Source organism: Clinocottus analis, unplaced genomic scaffold (genome assembly GCF_023055335.1).
Source record: "Clinocottus analis isolate CAN_PGR_092001 unplaced genomic scaffold, fCliAna1.0.p SCAF_9, whole genome shotgun sequence".
NCBI lineage: Eukaryota > Metazoa > Chordata > Actinopteri > Perciformes > Cottidae > Clinocottus > Clinocottus analis.
In genome coordinates, this window is record NW_027176251.1 from 4,387,501 (window position 1) to 4,412,670 (window position 25,170).

Sequence of the window (25,170 nt, forward strand, 5' to 3'; positions counted from 1 at the left end):
TTGCATATGTGATCTGGAAACAAATGGAGCGGTCAGTACTAAGGGTGTACAGCACTTTGCATTCTGGGAATGTTTTGAGGGTTGTGCCAGTTTTAATTTGTTTGAGCCAAAAAGCAATTGTGAGAAAAATCTGTGAAAATCAGGTTACTTAACCGTAAAAATATTTCACACTGTAATTCTGTTTATTCGTTTTCTATTTATTTGGTGTTAAAACCGCATATGATCGCCAACATTTATAATTCAAGTGTTGTTTTTTAACTTCTTGCAAATGTAACTTCTCAACTAGAACAACAATATTAGCCACTTTATTAGCATCAATTAAATGATCAGATGTTTTCTGGATTAACTTTCACAGTACAGGTGCAACATGTTCATTATTATTATTACCAAAAAACAAGGAACAGCAAGGAATATGAAATGAAAACAACACTTTTGTTAAGACACCACAGTCGATCAACACTAAACACCTTATTCAATGACACCAAACATCTCTAGGTGCAAACTAACTTGTGTAAGGGTGTAAGAATAGCAGCTTATTCTCAGCATATGTTAATAACTCTATTAGCAGTTCATATGCTAGCGAGAAAAAAAAGACATTGAAATGCCTCTAAAAAAAACAAAAAGTCAAATGTGGGTAATATTTTACGATATTTCATACCCCTCACTTGTAATAGTAATGTCACTGGCGATGTGTGTCTATTCTTCTTCCAGAGTGGGAAGCTTGTCAATGTGGCCTGAGGCAAAAAAAAAAAAAAGACAGCCATCAAACATCTCAAATTAAGGCTGTGATTGTCACTCTAACCACCACCAATGCTAATGAGAGGCAGATCGGTTATAGAAATAAACACTTTGGGGACACTGGTGGTGCGACACTGCAGTGGGAGTGTGGTCACAGGCTATGAGTCACCCTATCCCCCCTTGGCAGGCCCTCCACAGGGAGGCATTTGGGCATGGAGCAGAGTGCTTGTTGCTCCCTTGTGCTAAAAAAAAAATTGGGACCTGTCATTCATAAATCTCTTGTTTACCAGTGCCTAAAGACAAGGCCGTGCACTTTCCACCAATCAGGAAGCAGCTCCAAAAAAAGTCGTCATATTAACGTAAATGGCGCTGTCGGACCAATGAACGTGAGCTTGCAGGCTCTTCGTTAGAGATTGATCATCTTGAAAGTGACCCGAAAGTTACATAAATGCAACACTGCGCGTTTATTTTTGCCCGTGTTAAATTGAGCAGGCGGCCTCGCAACTGTGACAGTCTTTCGCACATTGTCTATATTAAGATCCTGCTCAGAAAAGCATTTATATTTAGCCCTAGTTACTGGTGGTTCCGTATTCTCCCCTGCCTAAGAAGTATTTTTGTAATATAGAAACAACAAATTTGAGTTTCGAAGCGCATTTGACTTCATGCAACTTTATTTTCGTCGCAGTTAATACACAGTCTAATGTATTCTGAATATAAAGTACTAGTCGGTGGCATATTCTGACCTTTTTCTCTGTTTCAACCAGCACAGAGAATCATGACAATCATGCACAATGTAAGTTGTAAACTATTCATGAGTTCGGGGCTTCGGTGCGGCATGAACAATGCTCGACTACCTTCAGAACCTTATTATATTTCTTCAACATTGTCCTTCCATTCTGTGTCATTTTTGCCGACGCAGTGGACAGGCAGTGGACATGAGGCTGTTGTTCTTTTCCTCACGGGCCATTTCATAGAGTCTTGGTTATCAAAGGAGGCTTACTTTCACACTCCTCACCCCCCTCTCCTTCTCCCATCCTGTTAAACCGCTGTCTGAGATTTCCTGATGGCGGCTCAGCTTGATGTGCAGATCAAAGTGGAGATTCTTAATGCCAGTCACAGTGAGGGTACAGAATGAAATATGGGATTAATTAGATATCTCAGTGGCGAATTCTCCAAGGCAGCAGGTGTTTTTTTGTTGCTATATTTAGGTCCATTAGGCAAAAGCGGTACGAGGGCTGTCTGACTTTCTGAGCCCTTCAATGGTTCACAGGTTCTCATCATGACCCTGGAACAGCACCCGCTACAGAAGAGTCCTTTGTCAAGTACTTACAAGCCAAGATTAATATTCCCTGTCAGGAGAGACGGGTCTGTTCTACAGGTGCCTGTTCTCTGCGGCTGCTGAGCCGCTGCCCTCCTCTGTCATTTCACGGGAGCTGTTTTTAGAACACAGGGAGGAAAAAAAATTACAGTACGGGAGTCCCCTCTAGCTGTCTCCACTCTTTGAACATGTTTTAAGACAAGTTATCACTTAGCCACTGAATCTCTGCAGTGTGTGTGTGTGTGTGTGTGTGTGTGTGTGTGTTTGTGTGTCTGTGCATGTGTGTGGTTGGAGGGTTTTTGCCATGCTTTCTATCTGTCCCTCTCTGCTGGGGACTCCTTTTCTTATATAAGGGGCGAAACGCTGATATAATAGTCAACATGTCACATTGCCACTGTAGGCAAGAGATGACATGCAGCGAGACTCGATATCTGCAGGATGGGGAGACATAATTACGTCGCCAGCGTTGCCATGGCAGCGGCAAGTTAGGGTGGCGGATACAAGGGTGTGGGGGTTGTCACAGACCAGGATTGCGCCACTTGCTTTTATGTTTCTATTTATAATCATCACCGCCGCATACACAAGGAATGGTGGCAATGAAAAACAGGCTACATGACAAAACAAATGGGCGCCAGTGAGCTTCACAGCATCAGTGAACAGGAGGGGACTTCTTCTTAATGGATGGCTACTGTAGACTGACGCTGCTTCTTTTGGCAGGTTTCAACTCCTCTTTATTGGCATTTCATTATAGTTTATGAGGATAAATGCGTGACAGGATGGCCACGAGGATATTTATGTGAACATATGAATTGTAACGTGCTAGTTTTTTTTTTTCAAAGAACAGGTGGTGTAGTAACATTGCTTGTATTTGTTCCCTCAAATGTGACCCTTGAGAAGATTACAGCAATGAATGCACTCAATAAATCTCCCCTCCCTAGTCACTGGAATTTTAAGTAGGTTTGAATATTTCTCTGCTCTCAAAATGGAGACATTATACAGTCCGGACGATGTGTTCCCTTCTCTGAATGTCACATCAGGATCAGCAAGTAACGTGTCACTGTGACATTTATATATTTAATTCCTGATCAAATACAGGCTTAAACCATTATTTTTAAATACCTGAAATGGTTCAAAGATGTAATTCTGTCGAAAGAAAAACATCTTCCTGTCGCAAGGATTCAACTAAATACAGTTGAGATGTTGAGAACAAGCACAAGAAAAATATTGTGCAATCAGTAATCATCCTCTGTGGAATAGAGAGATTAAGTCTTTCCATGTCTCCCATGTTCTTAACGGGCCATTGATTTTCTCTGTGGAATAACTTATATATAGAGCTTGGAGACCAAAGGGATGCCCTCTCGCTTTGTATCTGGCAATTACTTATAATGGAGGCAGTTGTCACAGACAAAGGCAGTTCTTAGAGATGCACACATCGCAGCGTCTGCACTCAAGAACAGAGAGGGAAAGATCACAGGAACATGAATTCACAAATGTACGCGGGTTCCGGGCTCCAACTACTTTGCCTTAAATCATTTATGTTAACACGGGATAGCTGCATGATTCATCTGGTTGAGGCGGGGAGAAAGACTCCCTTTTATTTGTTTATCAAACAGTGGGAAGATAGGATTAGCAGAAATACTTTAAAGGACCACTTCAAGATTTCGTGCCAAATGTCTATTGAGTCGGTTACACAGCTGCTCCCAGTAGACCACGCGGACGGATGTGATCCCATGTTTGTTTATAGAAGCTATTATAATTGCCGGTTTGTGAGGATCATGAGAGTGAAAGCGCCTCATTTCTGGCCCTTCTTTTTCTCCCCGCTCGTTCTTCGCTCGTTCACAATCCTCCTTTTGGTTTGGTTCTGCAGCAGTGTACACATATGCTATAAGCATCCTTTGAATTCATACAGATAACGGGGCAATTAAAGGACTGACCAATCTCTTTTCTTTTCTCTAATTCTCTCTGTGGGCCACAGTGGACATTAAGCCAGACCTGCCCTTGGCTGTAGAGTCCCTATCTCCGTTGGACCTGCGCACCGATCCGAGGATGCTGGGGTCAGGCTCTGACCCGGGACTGTGGGAGCGGCAGCTGCAGCAGGAGCTGCTCCTCATTCAGAAGCAGCAGCAGATCCAGAAGCAGATACTAATCAGCGAGTTCCAGAAGCAGCATGAGAAGTTGACCCGTCAGCACCAGGCTCAGCTCCAAGAGCACCTCAAGGTCAGCATTGCACTGAACAGTCCTATGGAGGACAGCGCGGCGGTGTACCCGGTGGCTCAGCACAACGGCACGGTGTACAAAACAGGAGAGCGCGACGTAGCGCGCGGCATTCTGCAGATCAGTAGAAAACATTATAGCCCAGGACGACCTCACGGAGTGCAGAAAAGAAGAAACAACTCAGCACAGCGAGGCAGGGTGCTGAGCAATACATTGCAGCACAGTGTGAGTTGTGTTGTTACAGACGAGTACAGAACAGTCCATCACAGCAAAATAGTTCACGAGAGAAGCCCACATAAGCCACTGTAGTTATAAAAACGTATTTGTCAGTGTGTTCTCTTCGTGCTGAGTTGAGACCTGCATTTTTCTCAGCTCCAGCACGAACTCCAGGCCATGAAACAGCAGCAGGAACTCGCAGAGAAGGAGCGTCGTCTGGAGCAGCAGCAGCAGCAGCAGCAGCAGCAGCAGCAGCAGCAGCAGCAGCATCAGCAGCATCAGAGCCAGCAGGAGAAGGAGCAGGAGAGGAATCGGAGAGAGCAGCATGTTTCCAGCCTGATCCTCAGGGGAAAGGAGCGCTCCCGAGAGGGTAAGAGCTTGACACCGCCATCATCACCATCTCCCTAACATCAGGGGTGGATTTAGGTATTTTGAGGGCTTTAACGCCAAGTGAGCCTAAGTCCCCGAATCGTAAGCTTCAACCTTTCCAATATTCCTTTAGCGCATTACCATAGAGTGGTATCCATAAATACATATCCATTTAACAGCCGGATGTGAACGCGTTACTGTCGCTGGATGCTCCGATCGTATATTCACATTAGTTCATGTACATGTTCAGTTATCATCATCAGTAGCCAACGAGTCATGTGGCAGTAACAGTATAGAGGATCATGACAGCCTTTGTAGCATGAAAGCCATAATGCATGTAGTCATGCAGATATTTTAGACAGTTTTAAAATATCCAGTGGGGAAGCAGTTTAGGTATAATATCCAGCGATATAATAATGCGGATGTTGGTGATGATGACATGGTACTTAACCACTTCATACAACTGATGACATACGGTTGGCTTGTGACATTTAAGATTAGAGTTGAGGAGAAAATGTCTTTCAATAGCACAATGAAAATAGCTTCAGGTATAGTATTTCATTCCTGTTTTTACCTTATGGCTAATAATAGAGCTATTTATGACTTTGTCAAGTCAGGTAATTTGAAACTGTGACCTGCAGCTGTAACCCTCCAACGGGAAAGAACATCTCTCTGCAGTATCGCTTCAGCAGTTGAAACTAATATAGTGCTCTTAGGCCACTAGGGGGAGATCTTCATACATAAATTGTGGCTGCCAGGGGAGCTATCGTACACTCAATTGGAAGAAGAAGAAAAAGAGGAAGGCAAAAGGAATTGATGTACTTCAAGACAGTTTGAATTCCAGTCAATTATTTGTGATACAGGAAAACCAGCTGAGGGAATCTGTTATCATATGGTTAACGTTTGATTCAGTGATGTATCATGAGTCATAGTCCCCTAGGGTAACCCCAATCCCGTTGGTTCCGTCTTTTGGCCTCACAGGGGCTGTGGCGAGTACCGAGGTGAAGCAGAAACTCCAAGAGTTTCTGCTGAGCAAGTCTGCAAAGGACCCTGCGAGCAATGGAGTCAATCATTCGTTCATCCACCACCCAAAACTCTGGTACACGTAAGTATTTCCTGTGGTTTTAGCCTGAAAGAGTGTGATAGAAATACAGATAGTATGTGTAAATCATATCATACATTGGATGTATTTTTTGTGTGATTAGGTCCTCTCACCACACATCACTGGACCAAAGCTCTCCACCTCTGGGCGGCACATCCCCCACCTGCCAGTATACTCTACCATCACCCTCAGAAGGCAAGGACGACTTCCCCTTGAGAAAGACAGGTTTGTTAATTTGCGCACTCACACACACACCCAGACGCACACACACACACACACACACACACCACAGACATCACAATGCAAATATACATTCATACATCTACACAGACCTAATTAAAGAGATGAGAGCATTAATATGTTGCCTTGCATTAGTGTTTTCCTTTCACTACACTGCGTTATAAATACAGTGTGTGTCTTTTTGACCCGTGTCAATCAAGAGGTGGCTGTACCCATGGAGTATTTCCTGAGGTTGCTGATGACCTGCTAATACCATCAGTTAGGCTCATTATGACCCCGGCCCCTCCCCCGCATTCCCTTCAGGGCTTTGACAGAAAAAACTTTCACAAAAGGTGACCCATGCCAGAGAAGTAACTTAAACCTTCCTTATTCCTATTTGGATTACACTAAAGCACACGTGTCACGACACAGTTTAATTGCATGTTTTCACTTCACAAGTTTGAGTTTGAATTAGAGTTATTTGTACTGAAATTACCTTACCATTATTCTAAAGGAACTGCATTTGTCCCTATGTTACAATAATAAACCAAATTCCAAGGCCTCTTTTAGCGGTTTAGTGGGTAATGGGAGAATTAAAGCGGATTAATTTCTCCTGAGTTAGGCTTTAAACGCTATTTTGAAAAGACAGGTTCTCACCAAAAAGCTGCTCAGGTTTGTTGGTTTAAAGTTTGAGCAATCCTTTGGGGATTCTTGTATAAATAAGAATAATTCCTGCCTCTTGGTTTGAGCGAGCACAAGCTAAATACTTCATAATTCTGCAATGAGGTCACCAAATTACTTTATGTCCCTTTACTTTCTGTGTCTCTTTTAATTACATTGGAAAACAATTACACTTGTTGAGTTATTTAACTGCGGGCTTGTCATATTGCATGTTTACACCATTTTAGAGATCAGGGAAAGGAATTATCTTATAAAAAATAAAGTCACTGCATGGCAGGACAACATATTAGAAGAGATAAATAAAAGCTTTGAGAGCTTTTTTTTTTTAAAGTAATCTATTTAAATCACACCTTTTCAGAACAGAGAAATGTCTCTTGTAAATGTTTATATATTTACATTTCCGGGACATGTCTTTAGATCCCTGAAGGTAAGGAGTTGCTTGATGAGAATTATAACTTTTTTTTCTAAAATAACAGATCGGTAGGACAGTGGTAGTCTTTTACTGTAAATACAAAGAAGCAAGTTTAAACAAATAACTAGACGGATACATAATTTTCACCCTTTAGTTCATGGTGAAATCATCTCTCCATTTCTGTGCCTGCCTCTCTTGCACTAATACAACTATTTCTTGCTCTTGAGATTCCTGAATCTATATGTGGTCATTTCCTGCTTAGGCCTTCCTCCCCCACTTCCTGTCTGTCTTTATTAAGGTCCTCTGAGAGCTTGGCACCCGAGGGGGACACACAAAGGTAGTGTTGTTCCCTGAGCCACGAGCTGTCACTGATAGCTGATTGGCAGGTGTTGCAGAGTTAAGACGGGCACAAGCAGGATGAACCTCGACAGGACTGTTTTGTTAGAGCAAAGATAGCTCTCTCAAAACAAAGTGGAGATGACTCGAAGGCTCCACGTCAGACTCCCCACTGCTTTATTTGGCCAGAGGGGCTGAGCGCCATCTTTTTCTGGTTGAGGCTCACAATGAGGTGTATGATGCACATGTAATGTATATTGCTGGTCAATTATCTTTTTAAAATGAATTGAAAAATGGCCTTCATCCATTTTAAGCACACTATGTTTTACTTTCACATAGAGCCACGATAATATTTCAACTATGGATCAGTACGTTCTGTAAATATCACATTATAGGAACAATCTGTGCTTTGGTATTTCCTTTGTGTGTCACATTAATAGTTATATCATCCTTAAAAACACAGTGCAGTTGTAATGCCCTTGGTTTTACTTCGCCCATTCAAAAAGCAGTTTAGAGAATTTCACATAATTAACTTGTTTACTCGGTATACATCCTCTTTGTTTCACTTCAAGGGCCAGGAATAGAGTGGACCGAGGGCATGCGATAGTCTGCGGCAAGAATAGTTGCAGCTTAGCAGTAGGAAGTGCAACACCCTTTCTGGTCTTTACCCGGTTACCAAATGTGTTCATTCAGCAGGTGCAGGAAAGATTTTCAAAAAATACTCCCATGAAGGTATAATCGTAAAGCTCAAAGTATATCATATGTGGAATATTATCTGATGTTTTAAAGAATAGAAACATACGTTAAATAATTTGATTAGCTTTGTATCCTAAAACGCAGAATATCTCAAATCCGAGCTGCTAACTTTGAAGTGTCTGTTTTGTTAAAGGAACAACAACCACTGAGCATCAATTCATGAATCAGAACCATTTATTGCCACGTATGTTTTCATATACAAGGAATTTGTCATGGCGGGTGGCGCATAACATTAAACAATACACACAGTGTGAGAAATGGGAGCACGTTAAACGTACAATTACATTTATAACATAAAAGTGCACAGACAAACAGATAACAGTACTTTAAACAAGTGGAATGTAAATGTTATGTGAAAGTGACAAGTGAATTTCAGGACCGCTTTTAACCAGAATGTCAGAAAAATGCATCGCAGACTCTTTATGTGCAGAACACACACACACACACACACACACACACACACACACACACACACACACACACACACACACACCTGAGCTTTCCACACTGCCATCTGTCCAGGTCCGGGCTCGAAGCGACACCGGCACTCCCGGTGACAGCAGAGCTAACGTGTCTCATTAAGCGCAGATAGCATAACACATTCACTCGCACAGCCACCGGCCCCTACAGCAGCACTTTCACATGTAATAAGGTGATTGATTTATGACTCCGGCATATTGGCGCCATAACCGTGTGTTTTGGTTCACTGAGAAGCCGGAGCAGAAGTGACCCGGGCGCTCAGTGTATGTGCTCTGCGGCTGCCATCATCGCCTCCTGTTGCACCGTGCATCAGGGCATCTTTTTCTTTCTTTCTTTCTTTTTCTTCTCCTTCTGGAGACCAGCGAGAAAGTGTTTGTTCCCGAGGTGCTTGTCTGGCGTTCCCGTGGCGACCAATTGGGATGCGTAGCTTGGTGGCAGCAGTGTGTAAAAATAGAAAGCAATCAAGGCAGCAGGGCGTGAAGTAGATTCATACGACTCCCAGCAGCATTTTCCCTCCATCTATCTCTCCTGCCTCTTTTCTTCCTCCCTCGCTCGCTTTCATTCTACCTCACACCCACAGGATTAGAGGTCTGTGCCACGTATTAGGGAAGAGGGTTTTGCTGCTTTTGACAAAAGCCAGAAATAGCAGCATCGAGCCCACTCTCCTCGCTGTGCCCCCCCCCCCCGTCCCCGCACCCTCTCCTCCTCCCTGCAGTGCTCCCACGTCACAGCCCCACTTCCCTATGGATTGCTGTATGTTGTACACATCGCAACAGACCTATTTAATTATTGATCTGGACTAAATAATTGAAACAGGTTGGCTATTGTGTAACAGGTTTACGTAACTTTAATACAGCTTTGTGCTCTGGCTTTCGGTCAAAAAAACAGATTTTATTCTGCTAGTTTATTTGAGTGTGTGTGTGTGTGTGTGTGTGTGTTTGTGTGTGTGTAAGGCTAGCTGTGTGATTTCAGGTCCACAGGGCTGATGGGAAGTCCATATGGGACGCATTGACCTAGTGAGTCACTGTCACTGGGACGACACACAGGCGTGACGCATCAGTCAGGCACAGAAGCGTTCCCGTCGATGCTTACATTAATAAATATATACATTTTTGTATGGATTCAACCTTCATTGCAGCTCAATGCATTGCTTGCATTATATGACATGTCATGATTTTTAAAATTCCCGTTCTGTTTTTTTCATGGCCAAGTGACCATACATTTTGCTCATTGGTCTGTAACATTATATATGATATAATTCAAGCCTCATCTATCGTTATTGTTCATTATCTACACCCACGTTTAAAGCAATATGTATATTGTGAATAATATAGCATCAGCATTTTATATTAACAGTGGTAGACTAGATTTGTAAGCATGGATCTGTGTGTGTGTGTGGGTGTGTGTGTGTGGGTGTGGGTGTGGGTGTGGGTGTGGGTGTGTGTCTCTGTTTTGCATTAGGAGGAGGGGGCGTGCAGGGAGCCTGAAACACTGAAACATCTGCCATGTTTTTGTGTTATTTTAACTGTTGCTACTGTATCAGACTGTGGTCACAGGGCGGCAGGTAGCGGACTATTCCACTTAGAGCCTGAGTGTTGCTCAACCTAATTTAGTCCAGATGAGGTGGAAATGGGCCCAATCCGGACTCGTTTAATTTATCTTAAATCATGCTCTGAATTTCACTGAAATTGTTGCGTGAAAACATGTCAAAGCATGACATTTACTTATTTTTTTCTACTGATTTATAGTCTCCTTATTTCTCTTTTAGTCTTCTCTTATTTTTTTACGATGTCACTATTTCGTTGATGAGCTTAAATTCCCTCCGGCTGTATGAAAGCACATCGTTTGTCATCGCACACTCTCATCATCCAAACAGTGGGAATTTAGACTTACATTATAAATGTCTGCTCTCTATTTTTCAGCCTCTGAGCCCAACCTGAAAGTCCGATCCAGACTGAAGCAGAAGGTAGCCGAGAGGAGGAGCAGCCCGATGCTCAAGAGGAGAGATGGAAACATCATGACTCCGTACAAGAAGAGGGCTCTGGAGCTGATGGGTATGTTATATTGCTGGCAATTTGTTTTATTTCTACTTTCCATGTTACCACATGTGCGGAACGTTGTCTACATCTAATAATCTGCGGTTTAAAGTGATCTCTAAAAACAATACAAGCCTGTTCCAGCGGCATACTGATCATCCATTTTGCAATTCAGTAGCAGACGATGCTCATTGCATTTTTATGTATGAAAGACCGTTGTAATCAGGCAGCCATGACCGTACACATTAAACTGTTGTGAGGCCACAGCTGTTATGCCAAGCCTCAGTGTGTGTGTGTTGTGTGTGTAGAGTGTGAGCATGCATACTGTGTCTAACTCCTTGATGTTTTGTAGACTCTACGCCCACTAACAGCGCCCCTGGCTCCGGCCCCAGCTCTCCCATAGGGGCCTCCAGTGCCTTGGGGGCAGAAAATGGACCCTCCTCTCTGCCTACTACCACAAAAACTGAGGTATGTTGATAAATCATCAGCACAGTTATTGATTTGCCAAAAATATGAAGCAAAAGTCCTACTGGCATTGTTATTCTGCACGCAAATCATGCAGAATCATTTGAATATCAAAGCTATGCCGGGCTACTAAATGTCTGCCTGCCCTCTTGCTCGCAGCTAGAAAAACAGCCAGTTGTCCTGCGTCTGCTCCACTCCACTGAGAATGACTCCCCACACTGACATTAAAGAGGCACAGCTTGACCCACATGTCTGATTACCCCAAGTTTGCTTGCGTAGAGATGACACATTAGCTAGTGCAAAAATAACAGTCTACCTTAACGCTGCACATCTGTTTCTGTCCAGCTATTTTCTTCCAGATGTGCTGTACAATCAGTTTTATGTTTTGCCAAAAAAAAGAATATCTTTAGTTTGGCTGTAGGGTTGCTGTTGGCTTGTCATTGTAGTCCTGTCACTGGCTTGGCGGCATTCCTCTTTTTTTTTGTTGGAGTTATTCTGAGTTGTTTCCCAATAGATTCATGGCTGAGTTACGGAGCAGAGCTCCCCTTGGACCGAGCTCACAAAGCAGACCATTATAGAGGGTGGCAGATATGACACATCTCCGAACAATCTTAACAGCGCAGCTGTGTTTTCCTTAACCGTCGCTGTTTACTCTCTCAGGGATGTCCAGCGACACAGAGCAAGGGGAGACGCCCTGACATCGGTCTGAAGGTTGGGGCTTGGGGAGAGTTTAAATGATATCCCAGGCACTAGTAGCCAAAGACACCCACATGCTAACAACACAAACACACTTTATTGCTATTGTATCAGCCCAAGCTGAAAGTCATTGGTGGACGGTGGGGCTGCCCGTGGACCCCACGCCTGCTGCAAAAGCAAGGCCTGTTTGTGCAACGTTACATTAGGGATCCTTTTTCAGAGGGAACGGGTCCCCTGGGTCAAATATGGGCCGGATATCCACATACAGGTCACTGAGTACTGGTAGGGGTTGGAAGGATAAACATGGCCGTTCCAAAACCACATGCTGGTCCGCTGCTCTGCTGGGTACAGGAAGTATGCCCCACTGCTGATGTTCTCTGAGCGAGTAGCCCGAGGGTGGGGACCAAGGAGTAAGACAAGGCCGATTGGGGGCTGAAATAACTCCGGGTGGAGCGCTAGATTTCGAGGTTTGCAATGTTTTATAATCACATTTCAACCTCACTGGTGCCATTCTGTGAAGCTCCAGGAAACCTTTGCTGGCTGCCACTCCTTTATATCTAATAAAAAAACTTTTCCTTCTGGAGCAAAGAGGGCTGTTGTTCTTCATAATCCATTAACGTTTATGCCACTGCTCATGTCGCCTTTTGAAATTGTCCAGAGTGGGATTTCTATATCTGCCGCCTTCTTCTAAATCTCTCCCTCCCTCCTCTGTCCTGTGTTTGTGATGTAGAGATGGCCTTCACAGCCGAGATTATTCCGACCCGAGGGCTCTGTGTCGATGCTGAGCTTATACACTTCGCCCTCTTTACCCAACATCTCCTTGGGGCTTTCAACTGCATCTTCACCCATTAGTGTGAGTACAGATTTTGTATTTGATACCCTTGTTTGTTTCACATTGAGTATAATATTGCTTCATACACCAGTTGTGTGGTTCAGTGGTGACAAGTTTATTTTGCTCAGTCTGTGTCGTAAAACCTGCCATCAGTGGCTGTTTGAGCTCTCTGGGCGACCACAGGTCGCTGACCTCTGGCCCCAAATGATTTTATCACCCGTAGATAAATATTGTTCTGCAGTGTCTTGTGTCAGGCGTGCTCTTATCTTCCCCTATTACCTCATTTATCACAGCTTTTAAAAAGGCCAAGTCCATTCAAGTGCAACTCCTGATAACACGGCACATGATATATCATCTTTTAGCCGGGTGGCACATTCCACAGAGGCCTGTTCATCAGCTGCAGGAACCTCTCACCATCGATGGTCTTTGATTTCATCGTCCCCTGATTTGCAGCCACAAGAATCATTTTCATTCACAAAACAGTTGATTGTATTGAACTTGGCTCCTTCAAACGAAATGTTAGATTTCCTCCAAATGATTATAAGTAACGAAACACACCTGTAGTGTGAAATAAATAATCACCATCACTTCATCATCTTTGTTTTTGCTCTCAGGCCGCCATGGGGTTGGGGGACAGATCGACAGAAATTAAGCACGGGCTGCCTGGACACCTGCTGGGCCCGGTGCCTCTTCAGACGGGCCTCGAGTCCAAAGTGAGCCCCAGTCACCAGGCCCTCCTCCAACATCTCCTGCAGAAGGAGCAGATGAGGCAGCAGAAGATGCTCTCCTCCGGTTAGACTGCATTATTTGATGTTATACATTGCATTAAATTACATTATACTACACTACACATTGTTATGCCATGAAAGTAGTGTACAATATGACATTAAAAGAAGCCTAATACAAGCGGTGATTGTTTTTTTTTTTTGAAGGCCAGGGCACCATGTCATCCCACCCTCAGTCCCCTCTGGCCATGAAGGATCGCCCCTCCAGCAGTCGGCCGAAACTACCAAAACACCGACCCTTGAACCGGACTCAGTCAGCGCCGCTGCCTCAGAACACACTGGCCCAACTTGTCATCCAGCAGCAACACCAGCACTTCCTGGAGAAGCAGAAACAGTACCAGCAGCAGATCCATATAAATAAGGTACTGTGCTGGCTATCAATATTCAAATCACGGAGGAGGATTTTGACTTTCAGATTGGTTTTCACAGCCTTTTCTAGGTCCCGGGAGGTCTTATTTTACTGCAGGGAGTCTGATTTAATCATTTTAAGTACACAAATGCTGATCTATTTATAGCGTTTTGTAAAAGCAACTGTGGTATCTCAGGGTTAAAGACCCGGGCTGTTGTCTGTTCTTCCCTGGAATCCTGGTGTTATTTCTGCGAAAGCAAAGAACTTCTGCCTGACTTCAAATGGGGGAAGAAATGCTTCCCCTGCACTAATTCTGTTATCATAGCTTAAGGCATCAGTGCTGTTTCACATGCTAACTCTGTGAAATTCAATTCAGCTAAGTTCAAATGAACGAAAAAGTGCCCAGAATACATTTTGTTCCTCTGTGGCAATATTTGTGTTTCTGTTCGCTGGCCGAGGTGACCTCGCTATACACAGAGTGTAATTATTCTGGTGAGGGACGTGTGTGAGGTGGCGGACACTGTGAAAGGCAGCATTGTGTGAGCTCACATACTGATGTGTCCCAACGCTGGACCCCGAACGAGCCATGGGAACCATAGAGCAACTCTTACCTACGAGTCATAAAAAGCACAAAGCACCACGAGCACTTATTAAGGAGTACAGCTACTTTTACTGTAACGCACCGTTTCAGTTGCATTTCCTCCCGTAAAAGGGGAAAAAAAATAACAAATTTAGTTTTAGTATCAGCTGTGATTATTGAAAATACCCACTGAAGGTGATTTAATTGGAAAAGAGCTTTGGAATAATTGCGACATCTTGTCTAGCGCCACGTCAGCGTGCCCTGCTCTCGTCACTCAGGTCAATGAGATCGCGAGTAAAGCCTCTTTAAGTGGAGGTTATAAATGGCCTCTAATCAGGGATGAGCCCTTAGTGTTTATTGAGAGGGATCTCCGAAACATTGCCCTAATTAATTTTCGAGCAGAAGCTGGTCCACGGTTGTTTTTAAACGTCCTTCAGTGCCTCTAACAGTAGGGGGCACTAATGGAAATTTACAAGAGCTTAGGGATTTTAGGAAGTGGTATGGACGGTGTTTACTAATGCCAAGCTAAGGAGGCTGATTTGTATAGCGGAAAGGATATTTATATGAGGCCTACGTTCTGTAGACAGCGATGTTGTCGGTGAACAGCTGGGGTAGACGCTCCAGCTCTTAGAGCCCTCTTCTGGCAGACTAATCAGATCATAGCACCATTACATTAGTTCTGATTTAGCAAAGCTGTGAGACACTGAAACATCCCTCTGCAGGGAGTTCCTCTGTCCGGCTGAATTTCAACTCACATGCCCCTGAACCTGGTAACAAATAGTCATTTGGCTCTAGCTCCCTCTTTAAAATTGATTTTAGTTTTTTAATTGCTCACACTTTTGGCTTGTGTAGCACACACAGTATATGCACTTTTTTTTCCCAAAATCAAGATAGTTGGAGAAAAGCTCAGAATTATGAAATGGCTATGTTCTTCTTCTTATTGCTGTATTGGCATGCCTAATGTTGTTTATGTGGTAGAAATCTCATTGGATATCCTTTTTGCCTGGCTCTGATGAATACTTGATTTGTTAAAGATATTTGGCCGCAGGACATCATCACTAATGCGGCGCCAATGTGTTTCTTGCAGCTGCTGTCGAAGTCCATCGAGCAGTTACGTCAGCCCAGTGCACACCTGCAGGAATCGGAAGAAGAGCAGGAGGAGCAGCACGCGGAGCTGACGGAGAGCATGCAGGAGGACAGGCTGCCCCCTGGAGGAGTCATCCGGAAGCACACGCTGAGCAGCAGCAGCAGCAACGGCTCGAGCGGCGAGCTTCCCGACGCTCACTACGGGGTCATCAGGGTCAAGGAGGAGCCGGCTGATAGTGAAGACGAGGCCCTGACCAATCCGGGCTTAGAGCCAGAGCAGAGCACCTATCTCCACCAGGTCAAAGGACGACTGGTGATAAGAGCCATGATCTGAGAAAGGGAAGAGGATGAGATCACACACTTGTAACATTCGCAGATAAAGTCTCTACAAAGATGTGCATCTACATCCCCTCAGTTTACACACACACACACACACACACGCCAACACACACATACAGTATACACACACACAGCAGCCATTGCACAGTAGGCCAGCGCTCTCTGTCACGACATATGACCCCTTTTCACTCAGCTGCGGCCCACTCGAAGACTCTCTGTTTGTGATCTTTGTGTAGTGATCTCTGTAAAATATGTACGTTTTACTTTTGTGTATATAATATGAAGACAATTTAGACCGTTTAGAGCTGCTTTGATCTCAGAGTCCGCTCAGCTGACAAAAAGCTGTATGTACAAATACTGTGGATTTAGCATCAAAGATGATTTCTAGAGGGAATGTTAAGCAGCTGTACAGCTTTGAAGAGCCAATTTATGTTCCCGATGTGTACATTTTTGCCATGAAACATTTGAATGCTCTTCTATCCACTTTGAGAGTTATCATAGAGTTTAAGGAAATTGCCACACTACACACTCTTCTCGAATATCCGTTGCGATCTCCCACGTTAAGTGGTCTCTGAACTGAAACAGTAATGAACGTCTTCTTAGAGAGAATGTATACTTAAATCCTGAGGACTCCTCCTTAGGGCAGACTTTTTTTTTTTTGCGCCGAGAGCGATATTGCCATTGGAATATGGTCCACTGCTCATATTGCAATTTGAAGGATCAAGCACTAAATCTCCGCCTGGGTGTGCAGGCATCTCCGAACACACCCGTGTCTCCAAGCCTCTCTCTTTCGGAGCGGTCCCAGAGCCGGGGCTCTGTGTTAAGCCGAGCTCTCCTCCCTCTGGGTCCAAATCAAAGCTCGGCGGGTTCCTGCCCAGCTTTCAGCAGAGGAGTCAGACAGAGAGAAAGAGAGAGAGAGAGAGAGAGAAAGAGAGAGAGAGAGAGAGAGAGAGAGAGAGAGAGAGAGAGAGAGAGAGAGGGCCGGGCAGGAAATGCCTTCGAGAAGCCAGGAGTTGGAGTGATTCATGTGTGCAGGAATGTTGAGAGAGGAGGACCTAGGGTTTGAGGAGTCCAAGGGGCCAGGCTTGAGAATTGATTTACTGTCAAGGCGAATTACAAAGTGAGCGGGGATATGGTTAAGGGAGTCCCTTTTAAAGGGAATCGCTTCCTACGTATTCCCTCGTGGCATGCTTACCTCAACATGCAGGTTTGATGTTACCTCAATAAAAAAAAAAAAGAAAAACCCGACAGGACCTTGCTTCTTCTTTTTCTTTTTTTCGAGCCTGTTTTCCTCTGAAAGTGCCCATTTGCGACATGTATAGTCCGTCTTAAAGTGATGAATCAAATGTATTGCATAGCCGTAAACCTTCCTGTTTCATTTGTACCGTCGACTAAATGTAAAAAAAAAAAAAAATGCTAGTATGAGGTTCTGTGTTTGGTTTCATGTGAAAATCAAAACTGTCTAATGTCTAATACTGTACATTCAGATTGTCCGGTTTTAATGTTTTTAGTATAAGTAAACACAATCAGAAGAATGTGAGTCCTGTTGTCTTGTTGAGAACCTCGTTGCTGCCATGGGGGGTTAAGGTGGGGGGGTGTCGGGGGATCCTGTGGTCTGTTCATAGCAGTTTGCATTTCTTCTCTTTCTTGCCTTGTGTGATAAACCGTTCTTTTTTAAAATAAAGTTAATTTACCTCTGACGCTTTTTTTTTTTTTGTTGGCAGATTATTCATTCATACGTTCATCACATCAGGAGAAAAAAAAACTCCATCGAGTCCTTCAAAAATGTTCATTTCACAAATAACAGTCTTAATACTTTTGACAACATCGTCTCAAATGGGCGGCCTAAACCATTAGCCGAGCTAGCTTTTCCCACACTAGGTCCTAGAACCTAGCTCTTTATTTTCAGGGGATCTTTGTAACCCTTTAAAGGGAGCTTATGAGGCTCTCAAAACATGTCTTTGATGTAAGCAAGCAAGGCTTCTTGTGGCAGTATTAGAGCAGTCAAGATAAGGTGAGCTGCGAGAGGGTGATATATTACTTGCGCAGATTCTTTCAAACCAAGCTTAAGCAATTTCACAGCAAGCTTAGTCCCTGGGACTAGCCTGATACGCTATACACGCAACGATGAGACTGAGAAGTTCACTCGTAGTCTAATGTTGCTCTCTGTTAAGCTCCACACTGAGGACATCTTTCAAAGGACGAAGGTGACCACGTTATGGTCATAGATAGTTTGATTTCCTGCTCTTTACACTGTACACAATGTTTGAAGCATTTAATAGTGTATTCTATAAAAGAAAACAGTTTGAACCAACGTAAATTAAAATTCTTTCATGGGAGCTGCTGAGGTATTTTCACGAAGGTGTAAAGTTACTTCCCATTAGGAAGTATTTGAGTTAAATTAGACACTGACTCTTTCTTAGGTTTCAGGCCCTCGTGATTTTAAATGAGCTGTTACAAAAGCAGAAAAAATAACAGAGCCCAAATCCATCTGCGTGGCCCCTCCCCAGCTTCCCACAGAGCAGTTGTAAAAGCAAACAAGCCTTTTTAAAGGTGTAAGGAAGTAAGGACAACATAGCCGAACCTATTTCCTTTAAATGGTTAGACTCTCAGGAAGGCATGTTTGTTTTTGTAGATGTTCAACTCCAGTGGCTTTATTTATAATTCATGAGGATCAACAAGAAAAATATGCAACTAAAAAGCCTGCGAAATAATTTGATCTTTTGAAGGCAGAATAAAATGCATGCTTTGCTGACAAGCCCATATTTATTTTACAAGCAGCTAATACAGTCTTTTTTTTGGGTTTCATCTATAATCATAGAGGCTAAATATAAGCAGATAGAGAACAAATGGACAGTAGCTACAGTAGCTTGCCAGCTCAGTTTCTTCTTCTTCTTCTTCTTCTTCTTCTTCTTCTTCTTCTTCTTCTTCTTCTTCTTCTTCTTCTTCTTCCAGGTGTACCAGTCGCAACTGATATTCAGATGATTGACAGGTGGAAGGTTACTGCGTCCCAATATAGAAGGCAAACATACAGCAAAGCATGTAGCATATCGTTCAAATTAATTAAGTAGCCATCTAATAAATTATTTATGTCTTTGATCAACCTTTCAAAGCCTGCGCACCAGAAGTAAAAATGACAGAGGGATCAAACAGAACATTATGGACATGAGAGTCGTGTGCTTGTGGGAAAAAGTGCGCAATGAAAAAGAAAAGAGAGATAAAAGGACTGACGTCAGACGGTGTGCAGTCGTCTAATTTCTGCTGGATTCGTTGTGGCTTGTTAAGTGAGGCCCAGATTGATTTATTTCCTATGTCATTTCACATTAAGTCATGTACTTCACAAGATGAATACAGAAGTAATGCTGGAGTTGTTCAGTCAGCATTCCAAAGAATTGTATACTTATGATTGAAATATGTGTTGTGTTTCGCACAACCTGAAACAGGAGACATTTTTCAAGAGCAGAAGAGGATTTCCAAATCCTTTCTTGTCTCCTGAGATGAAACATTGATGACCCAACCTAGATAACATTTGTATTAATGTCACTCTCTCTGACTGCTGTTATCCATACTGTTATCTTAGACTTTTCAAGGATTAATATACCTTTTCAAGTTTAATGAGATAAGAGGCCCGGGGGAGTTCTCCCCCTGCTGCGTTCAAAGACCATCCGGCCTGAGGAGCTGCTTTATCTCAGCCACTGATTGACCTGGCTGATAGGTGATACTGAGGAACCACAGCGGCCCAGGGAAGTGGCCTCTCCACTGAGAAGATGGGGACCGGCAACCTTGGCCTTTGCTGTCTGAGAGAATCCCATCAGTGGGGCTCCGTTGTTCCTGAGATGCCGCCGCCTCCTCCCTTTGATTCCTTCGACCGGGCACTTTTTACGTGCCTGCCTCCCTCACACCGTCCAATCCCGAGCTCATAAAGAAAAGTCTGCTGCTCTCAGCTAGTTGGACAGGACGTGTTTGCAAGTGTTGCCTGAATGCACCGCCAGGCAGAATGACACCCAGAAGGCTCGTAAGACTTGTGATTTCTTCTCCGAGCATGTGCCAAGAGACCATTTGGAGCTCCAGCTCAATTCTCTTAAAAATGTTGCCATTTGAGGCTTGTGACCCTGGACCACTGGGGTTTGTCTCATGATCTGTATGCTATGGCAAACACAATGTATTATCTAGGATCACAATCATGAGAGAAACACAGAAAGGCAATAATAATGGTCCGTGTGAAACACCACATAATAACCTCCCTCTTTGTTCTCGAAGAAATATCCAGATCTGCATCAAATCCTAACCACTTAAGAACAACAATATGACCATTCAGAAACTTATCAGTCAACATATATACATTCAACAACACCATATCATGGGAAGCACGACACATTTCTTATTCTGTGGTTTATTTCTACATTTCAAGGGGAGATTGAAGACAGGAGATAGTGTAGGAATGCTGTCTGAGAGAGCATTGCTCCGGGGAATTATTTTTCAAGTAGGGTTTAAGGGCTCGCTCATTATCAGTATATATTGAGAGAATAAAACAGAGGGCCCCTGAAAAGGTCCCCGGGGCATTTGCAAGCAAGGGAGATCCCGCAGCACTATATCACAGGTTAATCTCTGAGGGGAATCGTCTGCGTGTGGATACACGAGGCACATGCTGGTGCAACTGAGGAGCAGATTGGAAACAGTGAAGCAGAGCCGCAAGCGCCATTAATGCTGCTGCTGCCATGTTTGCTCATCTGTGCAACTTCCAAATAACGTCATCACTCAAGAGTACACTCGAGGATACGCCTGATGCTGGAGGCATGTTAGATTTTCTGCTACTTAATATCATAGTCTAAGAGGTATTCATAGATATTCATATATATATATATATTCATATATATAAGTTTATTTAAATGTAATGCTTTTTCTCTTTCTACCCAGACACAAATTATTTAATCAAATCTCTCTGATCAAAACATAAAAACAATCTGATATTGTGTCTGTGGCAGGACAGTAATGTAGTGACTGGATGGGTCACCTGTCCTCTACCTGGCGGCTGTGAGGACTAAAAATTCCCATGTTCGTTGTTTACGCTCATTTTGATATGTTTACATTGAGGGACTTTGGGAGTTGGTGGTCAGCGACTGTTGCAACCCCAGCTTTAGGCTGCATCCATTTTGGGATGTTTTTTTTTCTTCTTCCAGAATCTAATAAAATGTATAGTGTAGAAAATTTCCCCATGCATTTATATTGTAAAATGAATATTAGTTGTGTTCTCAATCGTAATGTGGTATTTATTTGGTTACAAACTGTGGACTTATAATTTATGACTAAAATATCAAATGTAAGGTTCTGCTCTACAGATTTAATTAAGAATGACAACACAAACAACTCTTAATAGTTGTTGAACGTTAAAAATGTTACGTTTGCAAATGAAATGCCGATGTATGGAATTCATTATGGATCTATTCTTCCAGGAGACAAATAAAATGAAGACTGCCGAGTATATATTTCATGCTTCACTTTCGTAAAACGTGTTTATCTCCGTTGTGAAACCACAGTGAGATCCAGAGGGAGCAGGAAGTAAACATTTCTGAACAATATATGAGAAGTTTTAGAAGTCAGTATATTCTTAAACTCTTGAGAGTCACTGTATAATTCACCTAATTCATAACGAGGAATCAACACAGTTTCATGTTGTGTGACTGGTTTTGGGTATTGGCCAGCCTGTGAAACAGCCCTGTGACAGATCCACGGTGCTACATCACAGTTTCAACAGAACAGCTCAGTGTAGGCTCGTTGTTGACTGAACATAACGCACCACCAATGTAATGGAAGAATGTGTTACCCGACCAGACGGGAATGTGTGCCCACGCTGGCGAGTCGTGACAGAGCATTTCTTTTGACAAAGTGGGAAATCGCCATCGACATGAGAGGATCATGTGATTTAAATGCATAGGATGCCGCAAATTGTGCTCCACTGAAGTTAATGGCAGTTCCCCCTCATGTTTTAAAGTTCAGCTGGCACTGCCACCTCATATGGCCTGGTGTTAATCTGCCATGAACAAGCCTACATTATGCCAAGAGCGTAGTAAAAGTGAGTGGGAAACAGGTGGCCTGGACTTTCTCTCATTCCTGGTCTCAGCACTGGCTTCTGGGTGCAAAGTTGGACACCCTGCTCTCTCATGGGGGTTATTCCCCCCGATGCTCTTTATAAGTGGGTGAAAATAAGTGTTTACATGGGGTTTACATGTGGATTTGTGCAACGCGGAGTCAGTTTTAGTGACTGGGGTTAAAGGAAAAGCTCATTTTGGAGAATACTTTCTATGTTTCTGGCTGAGGTTGATATTGCTTTAATGTTTATAAGGTCAATGTGACGCTACCGCTAACAGCCACTTAGCTAAGCTTAGCACAATGACTGGAAACTGAGACGAACAGTTCTGTCCAAAGATACAATTTGCCTCTAAAAATGACAAGTAAATTTGTCATTTGTGTATTTTTTCAGGGTGCTAGTAGACAGTCAGGCTAACTGTTTATCCTCTGGACATCTTCGACAGCTCAGAAAGAGAGAATTTTTTTTACTGTATAGAAAATACTCCACATATACATGAAAGACAACACACAGCTTCTTTTGAAAGAATGTCCCCATCTCATGTTCATAAGACCATGTCCGCTGTTAATACTCAAATATTGGCCGCAGCAGAGACTGTAATTCCACGGATTTGAAGAAATTGATAGCAGATTCTCCGCAAACACTTTTTCTGGCACGAGACAATGGGTATGACACGTCATGATGGTCTGCTTTCTTGATAAAGTGGTTCAAAAATAAAATCAGAATGCTCCTTTAGCTTGTGGCTGTGTGAAGATGAAGGGCTGTCACTGTGTGGGATTTTGGGTATTTTCTAGATAATGAAAGGAAACAAATATTTGACTTCATATTGGTTGGAGACCAGAGAGACTTATGCATTATTTGACGGGCTTCTCTTTGAGGAAGCTCACTTCTATCCCTCAGAAGTGAAGTCATTGATGATTACTGATACCAAGCCGTTCTAGGTCGTTCAGGTAGGGTTTTGTAACCAGATTTTCACACTAATAGAACCAGTCAGGTGTCAGTCAACAATACACAGACAGCCTGAGGAGTCATGGCAGCTCCAGTGCTCTGGTACACTTGGACCGAGATGAGAGAGCGCGGGGAGAAAGAAGGAGGCCTGCTTTCCATAAAGTGCTGGTATCCTGTGAGGCAGCTCCACTTTATAACCATAAATCGTCTAGATGGAAATTGGGGGTTCGTCATACGCCAACACAACAGAGAAGTTTCAAACTCAAAAGATGAACTGGCGCTTCTTGTGACAGTTTAATATCAGTGGAAAGATTTTGAAATTTCTCAAAGTTTCTTTTTGTAGTTTTATTTGAAGTTTAGCAGCGAGAGAAGGCCGTTTGGGGTTTAGTGCAAGTTCAATTTGCAATAAAGACCTTTTATGATAGACATATATTCAGGTAATTCCCTCTTATCCTGAGAGCTAATGGATGTAAAAAGTGTTGGACCCAGCCCTTTCATCTCTCTCCTGGAGGCAGATGAGGACCGAGGTCCCCAGCCTCTCCCTGGCTTGTGCTCCGGCCAGCTCCAGCCCATGCGTGTAATGCTGTTTGTAATGAGAAATCTAAACAGGGAGCAGCAGTGAGGCATGACAGGAATGTGTTTCCATTGGAGGGTGCTCCATGCAAGAAAAAAGAGAGCAGGAAAAAAAAAAGACGAAACGTTGAAGCCGAGTTGTGTCCAGAAGGAGCGCTCACTTGGCTCCAAAGCGGAAGACTAATGTTATTGTACATTGGCTGTCACTCTGCCAGCCCTCCCTCACCAATTGGTTCCTAGTCTCCTTACCAGTTTCTCCCCCGCCTCTCTCTTTCTCTCTCTCTCTCCCTCTGCTTCCCCGAGACTCTGTTTGCTCAGGTGGACAGTGACACAGTTCTGAATGAGCCCCAGTCCCCCTCCTCCTCCCCCCGACCCTCCCATATGAACGCATGTCTGTAGACTGTGTCATCGACACAAAGTCCGGAGGGGCCTGCGGAGAGCTGGAAGTTGGAGCGCCAACCCGGGTTCACTCGGGAAGTTGAGGGACAAACACTGAAATGGAGGGAAAATGCAAATTCGAAGAAGTGACTGGCATAAACAGAGAGAGAGAGAGAGAGAGAGAGAGAGAGAGAGAGAGAGAGAGAGAGAAAGAGAGCAAACAAAGGTAGAGAATAAGATGGCGAGGAAAAGACGGAAAAAGGAAGATAGGGAATGAGTGAGAGCGAGATGTGGAAAAAATTCGACCACCCATTTTGAAAATTAGAGAGGGGTGGTTGTAGACTGTGGAGGCCGACTCGGTTTATAGTCCATGGAGGATGTCTTGAAACAGCCCTGTTTAGAGTTTATTTGATCATGCCACGCCGTCTCAGACCCGCTGTCAGGCATCTCATTCTGCAAAGACTAATTACATGTAAACACAACATTAAAGTCTGCAGGGCACTCTACTTCGCTATTTACCTTATGCTCCTAACAATCCTGACATCCCTCCACAGATTGATTTTTTTTTTTTTTCCATAGAAACCTTCGTCTGCTTGTGTTTATTTGTTTTGAAACTTGCATGCAATTCATGCTGGAATGGATGGATACAGATTTTGGCGAGAAGATGAATAACATATCTCAGCTTAGTGAGTCCCACCTGCAAAATGCAACTACAATCCACTCTGAGCATAACCAGGTTTTCTAGTGAAAAGAAGAGGTGAAAATACCAACAAGTGGCCAACACATTCAACAGATATAGTATAATATATAACTGGTGAGTGTCACTGTCAGCGCGGTCCAACACTTTTTAAAATAAAATTAGACAACCCGGAAATTCTGCTTCATTAGCACACGCATGGGCGCTGAGGAGTGGTCACTCAGTGTCAGTCACCTGCATGGCCGAGCCAGAGAACATAATGACTACCACATGGGAGCCAAAGGGCCGGAAGAGAATGCTTTTAAGGCAGCCAAAGAGTTATGGCCCCCCAGATCTTTTAGTATATCAAATAAACAAGGGAACTGCTACTGCGTGCAAGTGTATGTGCGTGGGTCTCTGTTTGTGTCCTTTGTATTTTGTTTTTTCCATTTTCTGATGATGATAGCAGTAGAATACCCGACCCGACCTGCTGTCCCT

General features: G+C 43.5%; 1 protein-coding gene across 4 annotated transcripts in view; it reads left to right on the forward strand.

Moving 5' to 3' along the window:
• Positions 1 to 17,688, forward strand: part of hdac9b (histone deacetylase 9b) — a 21,416-nt gene extending 3,728 nt beyond the window's left edge. For 3 of the 4 annotated variants that reach the window (XM_068570321.1, XM_068570323.1, XM_068570324.1), the window contains exons 2-11: positions 4,032 to 4,273; positions 4,643 to 4,856; positions 5,837 to 5,960; positions 6,061 to 6,182; positions 10,764 to 10,895; positions 11,230 to 11,345; positions 12,769 to 12,891; positions 13,485 to 13,662; positions 13,803 to 14,017; positions 15,672 to 17,688. In XM_068570321.1, the coding sequence (XP_068426422.1) occupies positions 4,032 to 4,273; positions 4,643 to 4,856; positions 5,837 to 5,960; positions 6,061 to 6,182; positions 10,764 to 10,895; positions 11,230 to 11,345; positions 12,769 to 12,891; positions 13,485 to 13,662; positions 13,803 to 14,017; positions 15,672 to 16,004 (1,799 nt within the window). In that variant the 3' untranslated portion in view covers positions 16,005 to 17,688. Of the gene's footprint in view, positions 1 to 2,680; positions 2,774 to 4,031; positions 4,274 to 4,642; positions 4,857 to 5,836; positions 5,961 to 6,060; positions 6,183 to 10,763; positions 10,896 to 11,229; positions 11,346 to 12,768; positions 12,892 to 13,484; positions 13,663 to 13,802; positions 14,018 to 15,671 lie in introns of those variants that run through there. The other variant, XM_068570322.1, reaches the window with a different exon arrangement.
• Positions 17,689 to 25,170: the final 7,482 nt, after the last annotated feature.